The 17849-nt window shown below is 48.7% G+C and overlaps 1 protein-coding gene across 1 annotated transcript in view; it reads left to right on the top strand.

Annotated features, from left to right (window-relative positions):
- Positions 1-17849, top strand: part of PLD1 (phospholipase D1) — a 183561-nt gene that overhangs the window by 108366 nt on the left and 57346 nt on the right. Inside the window, exons 12-16 of the mRNA XM_015415255.1 lie at positions 3997-4078; positions 7844-7954; positions 10345-10551; positions 14857-15073; positions 16876-17026. Coding sequence (XP_015270741.1) covers positions 3997-4078; positions 7844-7954; positions 10345-10551; positions 14857-15073; positions 16876-17026 — 768 coding nt within the window. The remainder of the gene's footprint in view (positions 1-3996; positions 4079-7843; positions 7955-10344; positions 10552-14856; positions 15074-16875; positions 17027-17849) is intronic.

Here is a 17849-nt window from a genome sequence, read left to right as displayed (position 1 = left end):
TCCCTGCACCTCCAACCCCCAGCAGTGTCAGACCACACCAGTCCCTTTGTGCTGGGATTGCCCTGGTGGGGAGGGCAGGGTTGGGGTAGCCCCAGCAAGGTTTGTTTTTCAGGCCGTCAGCCCACCGGGACTTTTCCCTTCATGGCCAACCCGTCCCTACTTCAATGGATTGGGAGGCATGCAACTCTGCTTAGGAGAGCATTTCAGAGTGTACCACGATTCAGATTCAGATTACAAAACAGTGCACACTGCAGTGCACCCACAGTCCATGTCCCTCCCCCAATTCCTTAGTATGGTTTTGTCTGTTTACTTGGGTCCTTCTATAGACAGTCAAACCCACAGAGAACAGAACTGTCTGCACAAATCCAGCCTCTTCTTTCTCAGTGTGATGTTCAAAGTGATGTGGAATCTTGGGGTTGGATCCAAGGCTTTGTTTTCCGCTCACCCAAGGCACTTCTGCCAGGGGAACAGAACTTTCCTGCCTAACCCCCCCCCCCCCTCCCCCCCCAATTGCAGCCCACAGAACTGCCTACAGTGCTGCTTCTGTGGGGCATGGTACACCCACCCCCCCGAGCTGCAGAAGAGGCAAATTGGGGCTCTGGTGGAAATTATGCCATCCTGTCTATGAGCTTAGTCTGGATCTAACCCATCAACCTTCAAGATTGAAAATGAAAGGGAGAATGTTGGGAATGGCCGTGTGCAGAAACCCAGATTTTTTAAAAAATATCAAATCCTGGGATAGCAGCAATCCCCGATTGATTCATCCAGATGTTCTGCCCTGTGCTTTTGGTTTATAGCAGCTTCTGCTCCTCCTCAGGACTCGGTCTCCCAAAATAGGGTGACAGATTACTCACTGGGCTGTCTTTACAAACAATGGACGGTTGACTCAGTCACAGATGTTGGCTGCTGCATAGACTATAGCATTGTTAAAAGCAATGAATAGAAAGTACATTCAGAAAATAAATCATTCCAAGGGGACCCGCTTGGTTTGTTTGTTTTAACACCCAATAGCTATGTTTAAAACCGATGTGCTGTTTTTTTGTAAGCGTTGGTTGACTAGGCCAGGGTAGACTGTGGAGTGTGGACCTTATAGCATGAGCTAGTTGGTGGGATTCTTGCAAAGTATGCTAGATTTGATGGCCCTTCTACGAAGTCCTCTTTATGTGTTTAAGCAAGATTGCATCATGGAATACAAACTATGCCTCTTACTGTTCGGATCTCCTGAGCAAGCCCTCTTGCTTTGTCAGTTTTTGTGGTGAGGACCATGGACATTTTCAGTAGGCCATGCAAGGCTGAGGTCTGCCCATGTGAAAATTAGGATTTGCTGTGGATCCTCTTGTCTTTCCAACAGCCTTTCCAGGTTAACAGTGCCCGGTATGCACAGCTATTTATTGGGTAGGGATCCAGGCATGTTCCTTCAAGAAAGTGCTTCTCTCTTTAAGAAATGCCAGGACTGTTGGCAATTTATTTGATGTGCTGATTAGCATAAGCATTGATGGGCATGTATTGGACAGTGTCTGTGGCATCATTGACATCAAGGAACACAACTCCTCCCGCCTGTATCTTGGCCACTATGGATTAGCCTGCAAAGAAGGAAATCACATGGGAGCAGAAACCAGCTAGTCTCAAAGCAATGTCTAGACAACCCTCTTGCCAGCTTAACAGAGACACCCTCCCACCTTCCTCCTCGTGAGTCATCCGAGCTTTGACTCAAGATTTCCACTTGACATCCCACCCTTGAGAGACTTTGCCTTGAGAGTGGTGAGTTTAAATTTCCCTCTTTGCATCTTAAATTTCTCCCTGCACTGAGCTGTCGCACATATTGAGCACCCTTTTACAAAAAAGGATGAAGCAAAGTGCAGCAGTCGATCCCAAAGGGTTGTGGAGGTTAGAGAGTCAGACTCGGATGTAGGAGACCCAGGTCCAAATCCCTGCTCGCCATGGAAGCTCGCTGGGTGACCTTGGGCCAGTCACATTCTCAGCCTAACCTGCCTTACAGGGTTGTATTGAAGATGAAATGGAGGTGAGGAGAATGATGTAAGTTGCTTTGGGTTCTCAATGGACAGAAAAGTGGGTTGTAAATGAAGCAAAATGTTAGGGGAGCTTTGCTAGTACTGCCCCCCCCCCAAGTCTATTGGAAAGAGAAAATAGTCACTCAAGGCTTTAGACTTTTTAGTCGAGAAAAAGAGATGGGGTTTCTAGACACTCCAAATGACTGTGCTATGGAGCAGATGGTCACGGAACCTACCAGGGGAGAGGCGATCCTTGATTTGGTCCTAAGTAACACTCAAGACCTGGTGAGAGATGCAAAAGTGATTGCACCGCTTGGGAACAGTGATCATAATGTTCTTGAGTTCAACATTTGTATAGATAGGGAATTGGCCAAAAAGGCTGACACAACCACTTTTAACTTCTGATGGCAACCTGGTATTTTTGGCCACTGTGTGACAGAGTGTTGGACTGGATGGGCCTTTGGCCTGATCCAACATTGGCGTCTCTTATGTTCTTATGTTGACTGGCAAAGCATTCAGTTTTTATCAGAATGATCGTGCTGACGCAAGCTAGTCAGAGTGAACAGGCCTCGCTAACAAGCTGGCATTCTGAACAAGATTCAAAGTTCTTCTTTTATAGGATAAAACAGACAAAAGGTCAGGGTCTAGAATTCCAAAAGAAAGTTAACCAATCCCGGTCCTTAAACATCATTCACTTTTACCCTCCTTTAGGTACATCTTGCATTCTTCCTAGGTAAAAAAAGAAAACATACCCTCTACACATATTTCATGGGAGATAGGGATGAAACAGACCCTTGACTGAGATAAGGTTGCTTAGCCGTCAGCAGATCAAAGAACGGGTTTATAGTGGGGGGGGGGGGTTAGGGAGAATCAAGCCAACATAGGCTCACAGTTTAGAAGCCAGTATAAAAATAAAATCTCTTAACACAAATGAATAAATCCCTCAGCCCCACCTACCTCACAGGGTGTCTGTTGTGGGGAGGGGAAGGGAAAGGAGTTTGTAAGCCGCTCTGAGACTCCGAGTGAAGGGCGGGGTATGAATCCAATCTCTTCTTCCTCTTCTTCATAAGAACAGCCCTGCTGGATCAGACCAGTGGTCCATCTAGTCCAGCATCCTGTCTCACACAGTAGCCAACCAGTTCCTCTGGAGGGCCAACAACAGAGCATAGAGTCTGAGGCCTTCCCTTGATGTTGCTCTGTTCCCTTGATGTTGCTCTGTTCCCTTGATGTTGCTCTGTTCCCTTGATGTTGCTCTGTTCCCTTGATGTTGCTCTGTTCCCTTGATGTTGCTCTGTTCCCTTGATGTTGCTCTGTTCCCTTGATGTTGCTCTGTTCCCTTGATGTTGCTCTGTTCCCTTGATGTTGCTCTGTTCCCTTGATGTTGCTCTGTTCCCTTGATGTTGCTCTGTTCCCTTGATGTTGCTCTGTTCCCTTGATGTTGCTCTGTTCCCTTGATGTTGCTCTGTTCCCTTGATGTTGCTCTGTTCCCTTGATGTTGCTCTGTTCCCTTGATGTTGCTCTGTTCCCTTGATGTTGCTCTGTTCCCTTGATGTTGCTCTGTTCCCTTGATGTTGCTCTGTTCCCTTGATGTTGCTCTGTTCCCTTGATGTTGCTCTGTTCCCTTGATGTTGCTCTGTTCCCTTGATGTTGCTCTGTTCCCTTGATGTTGCTCTGTTCCCTTGATGTTGCTCTGTTCCCTTGATGTTGCTCTGAGATTCAGAGGGTCAGTGCCTCTGAATGTGGAGGTCCCCCTCAGTCACCATGGCCAGTAGCCACTGATAGACCTACCCTCCATGAATCTATCTCATCCCCCTTTAAAGCTGTTTATTCCTGTGGCCATCACTACATCCTCTGGCAGCGAATTCCACTCTCTGTTCTTTGCTGTTCAGGTTTTCCAGCTGAGCTCTGGGACGTGCTAGATTTTAACAAAATGCCAATTTGAGCTTTTAAAACAGATTTTAATGTGACAAACTTGTTTTTGTAGGCTGAGCCCAGAAATATTCATGAAGCGGCCCGTGGTGGAAGGGAACCGGTGGAGGCTGGACTGCATTCTGAGGCGGAAAGCGGTAAGCTGCAGGAAGCTTCCTGGGGGAACAGATGCTTTCTGGTGCTGGGTTTATTTATTATCCGACGATGTTGGCAACTGGCGCTGGAGCCATGAATGTTCACAATTGGTGGAAGGGAGCTTTTTGAGTCACACAGGACTCTTCAGTGCAAAAATACAAAAATGAAGGCAGGTAATAGTGATCTGTGTTCGGGCTGGTCTTAAGTAAGGCTAAGAAGCTTCTTTTGTTTGTTTGTTTGTTTAAATAACGGAGAACTGAGTTTACTGGAATATGTACATATCACACGCACAATTAGACCCGACCTAGGCGCGAACGCTGGGCAGATTTAAAGAGCGTGATCAGACAACATCTGGGAAGCACCCCGCTGCCGTCGGCAACTTGTTCTGCTCCGCTGCAGAAGCGGAGTTAAAAGACACCAGGGAAACTCCGGTAGTAAACGGCCACAGATGGACTTTCCCGTGTCTGATTGCCCCAGCGCGATCTCATGGCATTGGGATGGTCTGATCAGGCCATCCCGACTCCATGCCATTGTTTTTTCCCCCCTTCGCAGTATGCGCATCATCACAAACTCCATAGAGAGCCCTTGGTGCCGAGGTGCGATGCATCGATCCCTTGGTTAAGCACACGAGGAAAAAACAGAACCACCACCCCCCCCGACTCACCCGCGGTTGCGTCTGATCACACACTGACGGACTGCACCCGCAGCTTCAAAGAGAGGTGTGATCGTGCAAGTGCGGGTCAAATTCCTCCTGAGGAAATAGCCTCGCTCCCCCCCCCCCATTTTATTTGGCACGTGTGACTGCAACCCTGGGCTTGGCAACCCTAGTCCAGATAGCCAATTGTGTAGATTCTTTTGAACTATGGTGCTGGAGAAGGCTCTTGAGAGTCCCTTGGACTGCAAAAAGATCAAATCAGTCAATCCTAAAAGAAATCAACCCTGACTGTTCCCTGGAAGGCCAGATAATGAAACTGAAGCTCAAATACTTTGGCCACCAAATGAGAAGGGAGCACTCACTGGAGAAGACCCTGATGCTGGGAAAGATTGAAGGTCAAAGAAGACGGGGACGGCAAAGGATGAGACGGTTAGACAGTGTCATAGATGCAACAAACATGAAATTGAGCAAACTTCAGAGGATGGCGGAAGACAAGAAGGCCTGGCGGGAGCTGGTCCATGGGGTCGTGAAGAGTCGGACTCGACTGTGCGACTGAACAACAACAACCATAGTGCAATTGAAGAATACTAATAGATATCCATATACCACAGAGGAAAATCGTTGCATGTTTTACCCTGGTTATTGGATTAAAATGATCAAGGCTGTGAAATAGCTCAGAACTTCTGCAATATATGACTGGTCTGTTTGCCTGTTCAGCACTATTGCTGCTTCATGTCATGTTATGGCACATTACGCTGTTGGCATGTTGGCATGTACCCTGCTCCTCCATTAATCAGAGTCTGAATTAGGGGTGTGCGCTCGATACAAACCGAGCCGGAAAAATACCCCGTAAATACCTTATTAGTATTTATCGGATTCATAGCTTGCTCTTCACAGCCATTATAGTATTAGAGTTCTCATAAAGCACCGTCTTGTTCCAGATTAAATAAACCACCCCAAATCAAGGTTATTAAGTGGCATCCTTTGTTCCTTATGGGTATTCTATTTTGGATTTCTTTGGGCTCACTTGGAATAAATGGTTGTTGATAGAACTGGCAAATCGCAGAAAGGATAAACTGGCTTTTCATGAAGATTCCATCGCACCGCAGGGTGATTTATTGTATATGTCCATGTCGAGAATGGATTCTCGTTATGTTGATAATGGTAGGCATTGATCTTCTGCGAGGAGATAGGAATCTAATTAGCAGAGCATATTATTTGGCTGCGTTCATGCTTTATTGCACTGTAACTCAGGCCATATCATTACGCTTGTGGCAAAGGTTTTTTTTCCAAATGAGTCTGTACATCATGATCGTGAAAGGTCTTTGCACTGTAAGCGCATTTTAAAACTCTTATAGGCCAAAATGAATTCGTCTCCTGTAGGAAAACTGGCTTCTGCCAATGAATATTATCCTGTTCTTTAGGCCTGAACTGGAGATCAGTCAACCCAGGGTTTCCAGGCACACACACAAACACACACATTTAAATTATGCAAATGGAGGAGAAGAGAACTCAGGGGCACCCAGTGAAGCTGATGGCCAACAGATTCAGGACAGACATTAGGAATATACATATTTACTCAGTGAGTCATGAAATTGTGGAATTCATTGCCAGTGGATGTAGCGATGGTCACAGGCATAGATGGCTTTGAAAGGAAATTAGATTTGTAGAAGAGAGGTCCATTAATAACTACTAGCCATGGTGACTGAAGGGAACCTCTATATGCAGAGGCAGGAAACCTCTGCGTGCAAGTGCCAGGAGGCAACATGAAACATTGGCCTCTTGTCCTGTTTGTTGGTCCTCCAGGACAACCGATGGGCTGCTGTGTGAAACAGGATGGTGAACTGGATGGATCACTGGTCCGATCCAGCAGAGCTTTTCTGTGTTCCACAGAGGAGAAGATACTTTATTTTTATTTTATTTTTTATTTATTATTGCACTTCTCCCCCGCCCTCCCCACAAGCGGGCTCAGGGCGGCTCACAACAGGACACCATGCGCCAACACATAAAAACAGGATAAAACAATCACATCAGCCAGTAAAGTGCTCAGTAATTCCAATCTATCTATCAGTTAAACAAGATGGTATCCCCAAGATGTTACATAACGATGTCAGTTCTTTGCTAGAGGAGGATAATGTCCCGTAGATGTTGCTCGTCCCCATCCAGCGGAACCGATCCGCAGCGATGCCATGATTTAATCTTCATAGGGCTGTCCCTTTACCCCGTTGTTACCAATATGGAATGGTAGGCGGCAGTCAGGAAGGGACCTTCTTAAAGTGCTTAGACTCCTTAGCTCAGGGGTCCTCAAACTTTTTAAACAGGGGGCCAGTTCACTGTCCCTCAGACCGTTGGAGGGCCAGACTATAGTTTAAAAAGAAACTATGAACAAATTCCTATGCACACTGCACATATCTGCAGTTTGGCGCCCCTGAGGGCCAGCGCGCCAAATAAATGTTTTCGGCAGGCCGCATGTGGCCCGCGGGCCGCAGTTTGAGGACCCCTGCCTTAGCTTGTTTGAGATGCAGTGCTCAACCACCGTTTATTTTAACATCGACTAATTTGTGAAGCCACGCTTTCGATTGTAGGTGATCATTTAGACCCTGTTCTCTTTGAGAAAGAGTAATTTCCAAAGTCGTTGCTGATTTGTCCGCCTCCCCCCACTGAGACTTGGCCGATATCCCAGCCTGCAAGAGCAGTTCTGGGAAACAAGCCGTGATGTCCACATTCCTATGTTAGGCAAAAACATTGTTAAGACTAATCCTCTTCAATAATGATTTCAGATTCCACCACGACAGGCCCTGCCTGATCATAGATAGTGGAGTTACCCACATTCAGATGATCACATTAACCACGGTTCGTGTGACAACTGAACCCAGCCATTGTTATAAAGGAAACCGATCACAAAATATTGTCTGAGAGCCTGAAAATGTAAAGCACCTTGACTTTACCTGGCTTTCAGAGCTCACAATTCCTGAGTCAGTCCTGTGAACCTCTCACCACTTGGGGAAGTGGGGAGCATGTAACATGAAGATGCTTAACCAAGCATGAGTTCTGTGGTGGCAGTCATACGAACACAAACTCTGCAAGATATATGCAATTTTTGTCTTGACAGCAACAAGGAGTGAAAATCTTTGTGATGCTCTACAAAGAGGTGGAGCTGGCTCTCGGCATCAACAGCGAGTACAGCAAGCGGACGCTGATGCGTTTGCACCCCAACATTAAGGTAGCGATGCTCTTTGGGGCTTGATTTCTCTTTGGCACGAGATACACTATGCTGTGGGCTGCTGGCGTTACGGTTTCTCTGGTGTAGCGAGATCGGCGTTCACGTCATAAGCAAAAGAGGTACCAAGATCAAAATTAAGAAGTAGCAGCCGTGGGGAGAAGGGGCAGAATCCATGTGCTCGCGCATCTAAGTCTGCAAAGAGATGGGGTATTTTTTTTTCCCCAAAGTGGCTAATCTTGTACTGCTTTAAATCTGCCAGAAATGATGCAGAATAGGTTGAAATGGTTGGCTTTTTGTTGCCAAGACTCAACATGTGTGAAGTAGATAAAAGATAAGCAGCCATGTCAGTCTGTCTGTAGCAGTGGAAAAGAGCAAAAGCCCAGTCGTGCCTTAAAGACTAACAAAATTTGTGGCAGGGTAGGAGCTTTCATGAGTCACTGCTCACTTTTTCAGAACACTAGAAACAAACAGTGCTTCTGAGCATGTGTAGAAATCTAGTATTTTTGCCAAGGTTTAAAGTTCCAGATTCTCACTCCTTCCTTAAAATTGTTAATGCCCCTCCAGCTCTTCCTGTCAAAAGGAAAGAGGTTTCTCACTGCATACTGCTCAGATATGCTTTCTTGGTGTCAGGGCTCAACCCCAGAACTTATTTTTTAAAAAACTTTATTTATTTATTTATAGCCCACCTTTCCAGAAAACAAGCTCACGCAATTTAATTTATTTATTTATAGCCCACCTTTCTCACCAGGACTCAAGGCGGATTACACAGTGTAAAACCAAGGCAATCGATAGGATGTGACATTTAATAACCAAAGTAATTGGACTAGGAATACAGTAACAGCAAAACGTACTGAACACGATACATTAACAATGCAGAAAAATGTATTACATAAGAGGACAATGCGATGGGAGGAGAGTAATACATACCACAACCAGATAACTATACACAGCGATCTAGCCCACAGTCTCATTCTTTGTGAAAAGCACCTTCCTGAACCCTTTCATTGCAACATAGTCCTGTTACCTTTCTGGAAGGTCAACGACAGCAAGAGGATTGGGTTTCCTTCTCACATGCTGGTTCTGATGTGACCCTCTTGTCTAACCTTCCTTTCCCCGTGTTGCTCACTGGAGCGATGAGTTACCTCTCCCGGATCTCTGCTAAATGTGTGGGTCTGTAGAACTATAATGTGAAACGTGCTCGGATCTTTTCCACAGGGAACCGTCTCCCTATCTAGTACATTTTTATTCCGTCATTCCTCCAAGGAGCTCAGGGAAGCGTACATCATTCTTCTTCTCCATTTCATTTTCATAACACACCCATGACAGTAGCAGTAGAAAAGAGCAATACTCCAGCAGCACCTTAAAGACTCACAAAATCTGTGGCAGGGTAGGAGCTTTCATGAGTCACTGCTAGAGATGTAAAATTTCTGGAAATTTTGAAGCTCGGAAAAAAACCCAGTTTTTTTCCTTTTTTCGGGAAAAAACGGAAATTTTTGGAAAAATTGAAAAAATGCGACAGCATTTCTTTTGTCTTTTCTAGATTGAAAGTCATTCTGTTACTTTAGGAACATAAAATATGACTATGGACATTTTTACTTGGCATGAAATTATCACAACTAGCATATTAAAAATATAGTGTATCCAAACAATGATTACAAACAGAATACCCACCCACATACAAAAACAAAACTGAAACTTTTTTATTTTCTTCTGACAATTGCACCTCCTAAAGGAAGAAATGCATCTTGTTCTTGCATTGGAGAGTTCAGTTTGTAACCTAGGACTTGCTTGTCCTCAGTGCACAGAAATTAGATCAATCTGATACCATCCACATATATATATATGAAATGATTTGAAAAATATTTGAACACCTTGTCTTAAAATATTTTATTCATCATGTTAAAATAAAACGTTCCATAATCAATTTTTTTCTTTTCTTTTCTTTTTTCAATTTTTCCAATTTTTCAGAAAAAAACAAAAAGGCTTCAGGAAAAAAACGGGTTTTTTCCCTAATTTTTCCGGTTTTTTTCCGGGCCTTCACATCTCTAGTCACTGCTCACTTCTTTGTCTACTGCTGCAGACAGACAAACATGGCTACCCATCTTGATGGATCTCCATGACATAGGTTCGTTTTATGACTGAGTAATTTGAAACCCAGTCTCCCACGTCCTGCCCCGACACTGTAACTACTACAGAACCTCGGCTCCCCGCCTTTGTCTGAACCTTGTTGATTCTCCATTGTTCATTTAATCCATTGATCGTTGTAGCTAATGTCTTGAGCAAACTTGTATTATACCTAAACACGAAGAGTAACGTCTTCTGAAGTCGTTTTGTATTTTTCTTGAACTGCTTTGTGTCTGACTTAACTTGGGCGCCCTGTTTTTGTATAGGTGATGAGGCACCCAGATCACGTATCATCTTCTGTTTATTTGTGGGCTCATCATGAGAAACTGGTGGTCATCGACCAGGCTGTAGCTTTTGTTGGAGGCATTGACTTGGCGTACGGCAGGTGGGACGATGACGAGCACCGGCTGACTGACGTCGGCAGCGCGAAACGAATGAACGCCACAAAGTCCTCCTCTTCGACGAACCTTGCTGTACGTATGATGTCAACAGTCACAGCTGTTGGTCTTGGAACATGTATGAGATGTAGGTTCATGAAGGTAGATCTCAAATTGTTTCAAAAATTAAGGCTGGTTGCAAAGGATTCCCATGTAATCTTGACAGGAGCTGTTCCCAAAATCGGGTCCATTTTTTTGTCCAGTTTTGCCTTGTGGACCGCAGCCAGCCTGCCTAGTAAATAAATCTCCTGGCTTTTCTTAAAGCAATATACGGCCAGCTAATAGGGTCAGCTCATACATCTGTTGGACCACATGCAAAAAATTCTGATGGGCATGCAGGACTTCCAGCAGTCTTGAGATACAGCTGGCATCTCACAGAAACACTGCCTGTACACTGTCTACTTTATTCCACATGGACATGCAGGCATTGCAAATTGTGCAATTGCTATGGTCTTTTTAAAAAATCTGCTGTGTTTGCAGTGATCAAATTGCTGAGCAGTTGGGTTAGAACAGATAAAAGGAAGTACTTCTTCACCCAAAGAGTGATTAACACATGGAATTCACTGCCACAGGAGGGGGGGGCGGCTACAAGCATGGACGGCTTCAAGAGGGAATTAGATAAGCATATGGAGCAGAGGTCCATCAGTGCTATTAGCCACAAGGTATAGATAGTCTAGGGCAAGTGATGCTCTGTATTCTTGGTGCTTGGGGGGGGGGGGTCAACAGTGGGAGGGCTTCTAGTATCCTGGCCCCACTGCTGGACCTCCTGATGGCACCTGGTATTTTTGGCCACTGTGTGACAGAGTGTTGGACTAGATGGGCCACAGGCCTGATCCAACATTGGCTTCTCTTATGTTATTTTGTTCTTATCTCCAATTAGGGTTGCCACCTAGGCTGTGGCCTCAGGTGGCATATATTGACCACCTTTATCGCCTCATGCATGAACACACATGAAGCTGCCTTAGACTGAATCTGCTCAGACCAGCAGTGGCTCTTCAGGTTCTCAGGTGTGGGTCTTTCCCATCACCTGCCACCTGGTACTTTCAACTGGAGATGCTGGGGGTTGAACCTGGAACTGTCATGGCTCACCCCTCAGCTCAGTCAGTCTCTCCAGTTCAATAAAGAAGAAGAGATTGGATTTATACAGGGCCGGCTCACCCGCTAGGCCAACTAGGCATTGGCCTAGAGCGCTGGGCCCTGGATGGGGTGGCGGGCCCTGGATGGGGGCACCAAAGTTCCCCTCCCCCCCTGGCCTCCCCGGGCGCATAGAGAGGAGATCCCGCGGTGGGGCCACGCTTGCCGCCACCTGCCAGGGGAGCCGAGGCAGGCAGAGCTGCTGCAGGTGTCGCCAGGCAGGACTAAAGGTAAGCGCACCCTGCTACTTGCTGGTGCGCGAGAGCCCCAGCCCAGCTCCTCGCCCACCTACCTTCTCGCAGCCTCCCTTCCCTTCCTCCATACACACAATCCTCTCCTCCCCCCGTGTGCAAAGTTGAGGCCGCGGTGCCACTGGCGCCGCACTTTCTAAAACTCTGCCAGCGCCTGAGCACAGGGGCGCTCCCTGCCAGCCAGCCCTCCACCTCGGAGCTGCTGCAGGCATCGCCAGGCAGGGCTAAAGGTAAGCGCACCCTGCTGCTGGCTGGCTGGCGCCCGTGAGCCAAAAACACAGAGGAGGGTGGTGGGTGTGGGAAAATCCCCCCCACACACACTTTTGCAAAGTTGCGTGATGGCAGCGGACGTGTTCCTGGTGGCGGCGGGGAGGGCGTGGGGGGGGGAGGCACAGTTCGGTGCCCCATCCAGGGCCCCCTCCCCCCGGAATTGCCGGACTCGGGGAGTAAGAGGCGGCGGCCACCCAGTCTGGGAGATGCAGGGTTTTTGGCGGAGGTGGGTGCAGTTTGACTGGCTGGCCCTAGGGCACCAAACTGCACCCGGCCCCCACCAAAAGCCCTGCCAGTTCTGCTTTCGTTGCGGGGGGAGGGGGGTGCTGATGGGGCGCGGGCACCACAAGCTAGCCTCGCCTAGGGCACAGAAACACCTCAGGCCAGCCCTGGATTTATACCCCTCCCTTTAGTACCCGAAGGAGTCTCAGGGTGGCTTACAATCTCCTTTCCCTTTCCCCTCCCCACCACAGACACCCTGTGAGGTAGGTGGGGCTGAGAGAGCTCTTTTGAGGACTGCTCCTGAGCGAACAGCTCTGAAAGAACTTGTGAGTGACCCAAGGTCACACCAGCCGCTACATGTGGAGGAGTGGGGAATCAAACCTGGTTCTCCCAGATTGGAGTCCGTGCTCCTACACCAAACTGCCAAGCCAATGGTGAGTCAGACGATGACTCAGAAGCAGGCGAGGCATGCCTCCGCCCGTTGACTGAGGAAATGCCTGGGTTGTCGGCAGATGCAGGCCCTCTCCCAGGTAAGTATGGGCACTCCCCAAGATTTACAGCTGGAGCCCTTGGCAAGCACTGACTCTTCCCAGGAATCTTCCCACTGATGCTGCTGAAGCACTGAAGGGAAACGAGGCAAAGGCAGAAGAGAATGCTGCAGGGAGTGCTCACGCCTAGAGAAACTGCTGTCTCCTTTTAAAGGACAAGAAGCCCCTGAATGGGGAGGGGCTGCAGCAGTCCCATAAATCTTGCGCAGTCACCGCCCACTCTTTGCTTGCAACAACATTTGTTCCACTGCTTTCCCCAGTGACTCCCTGGATCAGCTGTGCTTCCTGACTCCTTGTTCTTTGGCCTTCATTCTGGACCTGACTGTGCCTCTTGGACTCGCTCTATATCCTGGCTCCTTGTGCTATGACCTTGGTTCTGGAGCTGACGGTGCTTCTTGGACTCGCCTTGTAGCCTGACTCTTTGCACTACGACCTCTGAACCGGGCCTTGGAACTCACCCTGCATTGATTCCTGACCTTGGTGCCATGCCCTCTTGCCTGGGAATCTGTCTGTAGTTGGGACTGTCCGGCAAATCCAGACACCGGCGGCCTTTCTGCAACTTAACTGGCACTGGGCCTTTTGCCCCGGCCACAAAACACGACAGGAACCTTCTGCATGCAAAGCAGAGGCTCTTCCAGTGAGCCACAGCCCTCAGTCGCCTGTTTCCTTGACTTTGCCTCCTCCTGCCTCTTCCCCTCGGGACCCAGAGCATCTAAGGCTCATTCCCCGAGGCATCTTGAGACGCCATAGCAGGCCGTGTGTTCCCAGCAGGCCTTCCCAGACTCCCACGGGGAGCCCTGATGTTTGCGCATGGCTTGTTGCGCTGTGCTTCAGGACATGGTGGGGGGCAAGGAGAGGAAGGAGGATTGGCTTGCGCTGCTTTCTGGTGGGCAGCAGTGGCCAGGCGGTGCACCTCAGGCAGCACCCCCTCCTGAGCTGCCTCTGTCTCTGTCCCTCACACGGAAGCACCGATTCATCCAATGGCCACCTCCATTCAATGCCAGCCGGCAAGTATTTGAGGCGAGAATCCTTTTGGTTCTCCTTCTTGCTTTCAGAAAACACACATTTCTTGCAAGAGACCCAGTTTGGTGTAGTGGTTAAGAGCGGCAGAGTCGAATCTAGATAACCGAGTTTGATTCCCCACACCTCCTCCACCTGAAGCCTGCTGGGTGACCTTGGGCCAGTCACAGTTCTCTCAAAGCTCTCTCAGCTCCACCTGCCTCGCAAGGTGCCTGTTGTGGGGAGAGGAAGGGAAGGGGATTCTAAGCCGCTTTGAAGGAGGAGGAGGAGGAGGAGGAGGAGGAGGAGGAAAAGGAGGAGATTGGATTTATACCACGTCCTTCACTACCCAAAGGAGTCTCAAAGCAGCTTACAATCTCCTTTCCCTTCCTCTCCCCACAACAGACACCCTGTGAGCAATGCTCCCTCTAAGCTGTGGAGTCTTGTAAGCAAAAATTCTACTTTGTGAGCTGCTGGCATTACAGTTGTGAGCGAGCGATTTGGCTCCTCCATCAATTAGTTTGCTCTGGAGCCGTCCTTCCTGAGCTAAGACAAAAATGTGTGAGCCGGAGGCTAAAAAACCATGCGCTAGCTCACACTAACTCAGCTTAGAGGGAACATTGCCTGTGACGTAGGTGGGGCTGAGAGAGCTCTCTCGAGAACTGCCCTTAAGAGAACAGCTCTCAAAGAACTTGTAACTGACCTGAGGTCACGTGAGCAGCTGCATGTGGAGGAGTGGGAAATCAAATCCGGTTCTCCCAGATTAGAGTCCGCACACCTAACCACTACACCAGACTGGCTCTCCTTGAGGTAAAGAAAAGAGGAGTATAAAAACCTGCTCTTCTCCTTCATCACATCGCCCCACCCCCACCCCGACTGAGCCGTATGGCCTTTAGCAGTTTCTTGTCTCTCCTCAGTCTTCAGCTGATCCGGTTCAGTCACCAGCCCTCAGCCCCGAGTCCCAGTCCCCACCAAAGCTACCCTTGCAAGAAAATAGCGACGACCCGCCAGATTTGTCAAGAATGAAAGGGGTAGGGAAAACCAGGAAATTTGCCCGGTTCAGCTTCTTCAAGCAGCTCCACCGACACGGCCTACATCACGCGGACAGCGTCAGCAGCGTCGACAGCGAGTCACGTGAGTGAGACTTCCTTGTCCTTTTGCTGGGCAGTGAGCATAATACTGCCTAAGGTCAGAAGATCTGGAAAAGCCAGGTTTCTTTCTGAGTGACTTTCTCCTGGGCCTTGGCGTGGATTTCAACGTGGTGGTGGAGGGCAGTACCTCCCGGTGACCCCATAGGGTTTTCAAGGCACAGATGAACAGAGGTGTTTTGCTATTGCCTGCTATTGCCTGCCTCTCAACCACAGACCTCCTTGGTGGCCTCCCATCCAAATTCTGACGCATAAACCAGTCTTGAAATGTCTTCTGGGGTTTACATGTGAAAAGTGCCATCAATTTGCAGCCAACTTAAAGTAAAGGTAAAGGTTCCCTTGCTCGAAAGCCACTCGAATCCGACTCTAGGGTTGCGGTGCTCATCTCCGTTTCAAAGCCGAAGAGCCAGCGCTGTCCGAAGACGTTGCCGTGGTCATGTGGCCGGCATGACTAAACACCAAGGCGCACGGAACGCTGTTACCTTCCCACCGAAGTGGTCCCTATTTATCTACTTGCAATTTCTTGCTTTCAAACTGCTAGGTTGGCAGGAGCTGGAACTAGAGACGGGAGCTCACTCCGTCATGCGGCACACTCGGGTCTCGAACTGCTGAACTACCGACCTTCCACAGCCTGCAGTTCAGCGTCTTAACCACTTGAGCCACCACAGCCAACTTATGGTGACCCTATTTGGTTTTCAAGGCAAGAGACATTCAGAGGAGGTTGGCCATCGCCTGCCTCTGCATGGCAACCCTGGACTTCTTTGGCGGTCTCCATCCAAATAGTAACCAGGGCTGACCCTGCCTAACTTGCAAGAACTGATGAAGTCTAGCCTGGACCATCCAGATCAAGGCTATGGATTTCAACTAAGAAACAAATAAAATATCTGACGAAGGGAGCTTTGACTGTTGAAAGGTCATACCCCGAAAATCTTGTTGGTCTCTAAGTGGAGTAGAAATTAGCATTTATGTGGCACCTAAAGAGTATGCAGGATGCTTCACGTACCTTATCCTTTAACAGCCCTGGGTCAGCATCTCCATATTAGGGGCAGTAAGGTTGAGGCTGAGAGTTGACGACTCACCTGAGGGTACCTAAGGAGCTTGGCTGAGGTGAGATTTGCTAACCAGGGCTCCCCATTTGTTTCTTGATTCTAAGATGCAAGAATGGTGCTCTCTTGTCAGAACCAGCACTAGTTGGCTAGGACCTGTGGGAGAGTTTCTCCTGCCACCTTTCCCCAGGGAGGTGAGGCTCGTTTTGACCTATAGGACTTCCACACCAAACTAGGAGGCCTTCAGACTGGTCTGGAGAGGGACGATGTTTGTTGCTGGAGTACTTTGTTGCTTTTATTCCTGTGTATTTTTAGGGTTCGTTTTTTTGTACTTTTAAACAAATGTATAGGATTTATTTGGTCTGCTTTTAACATGTGCATCTTTCACTGGATAAAGCAAGGTTCGAGCCCAGTATCACCGTAAAGACCAACAGTATTTCCAGGAAATAAGCTTTCAAGATATCTCCCTTTGACAGATATCTGATGGAGGGAGCGTTGACTCCCACAGGTTTACACCCTGGAGAATGTCTTGGTCTTTACGGCGCTACTGGACTTGAATATGGCTCTTTTACTGCAGACCAGCATGGGTGCTCACCTGAAACTTTTAGTGGACAGGCCGTCTAAATAAATAAATAACCTCCTGCCAGTTGAATCACAGCTTTCATCCATGCTGCGCTGAGAGTATTCTTAGGAAGAAGATCCCCCCAGAATCAGAATGACGTGTCTTTATTTGCCTGGGCAGATAAAGGCTCGATCCGCAGCTTAAAGACGGGCGTCGGTGAGCTTCTTGGAGAAACGCGGTTCTGGCACGGGAAGGATTACTGCAACTTTGTCTTCAAGGACTGGGTTCAGCTGGACAAACCCTTTGCTGGTAAGGCCCATGAAGTGGGCTCCTTTCCTATACCTGTATGGGGCGTGTTGCTTCCTTCCTTCTGTGATCAGAAAAGCCTCCCCCAATTTTGCCTTTTTTCTAGTATTTTAGGACCAATGAGGTTCTCCCCCCCCGGGGGGGGGCTTATCAAGGGCCACAGCGCTTACCCCCCACAGCTTTTTTGGCACCTCAAAAGGCTCGGGGGGGGGCCACAAGAGCCCCACAGTGCAGGTCCGATCAAGATCAGGCCCTCAGAGCATTTGAAAATCACTGCAAAACGGTGATGGTATAGCCCATGGCAGCCACAAGGACACCATCATAATCAAGTTCTGTCCTAAGCTCCAAAATAAAATGAAAGGGAACTATTACAAACTCATCCGGGAAGGGATGGAGGCCGGGGAGGGAGGAACCACAAGCAGCATTTCGGGGGCCGTTTTGGGCTGCTGCTGCAGAGGAAAGGTGAGGAAAAGGCTCTACTGGATCCAGAAGTCATTTCGGGGGGGATCGCGGGGGATCGCAGTTCCCCCGGGTGAGGTATGGGGGGGGGCACATGACGAAGCCCCGCCCCCTGCTTCCGGCTGCCCCACTTCCGGCCCTCATTCAGCCAGGAGGAGGCAGGAGAAGAGGGAGGGTAAGTTGCTTCCTCCCTGCCTCTCCCCACCCCTGCCTGCCTGGGGCCAGGGAGGGCCTTCGCAGGGCTTCCTTGCACTCCCGCCGGCCTTGCAGGTCCACCGTCGGGCCCCTCATGGGGCTCGGCAGTGGAGCTGCAAGGCCGGCAGCGGCAGCCGGGACCGTTGGGGGCGGGATGTGTGGCCTTATGACACACTTCCGGTGATGTCAGGGGG

This window comes from Gekko japonicus, unplaced genomic scaffold, assembly GCF_001447785.1.
Source record: "Gekko japonicus isolate JY-2015 unplaced genomic scaffold, Gekko_japonicus_V1.1 scaffold320, whole genome shotgun sequence".
Classification (NCBI taxonomy): domain Eukaryota; kingdom Metazoa; phylum Chordata; class Lepidosauria; order Squamata; family Gekkonidae; genus Gekko; species Gekko japonicus.
The sequence above is the reverse complement of the archived record's forward strand: the minus strand, read 5'-3'. Positions and strand labels throughout refer to the sequence as shown.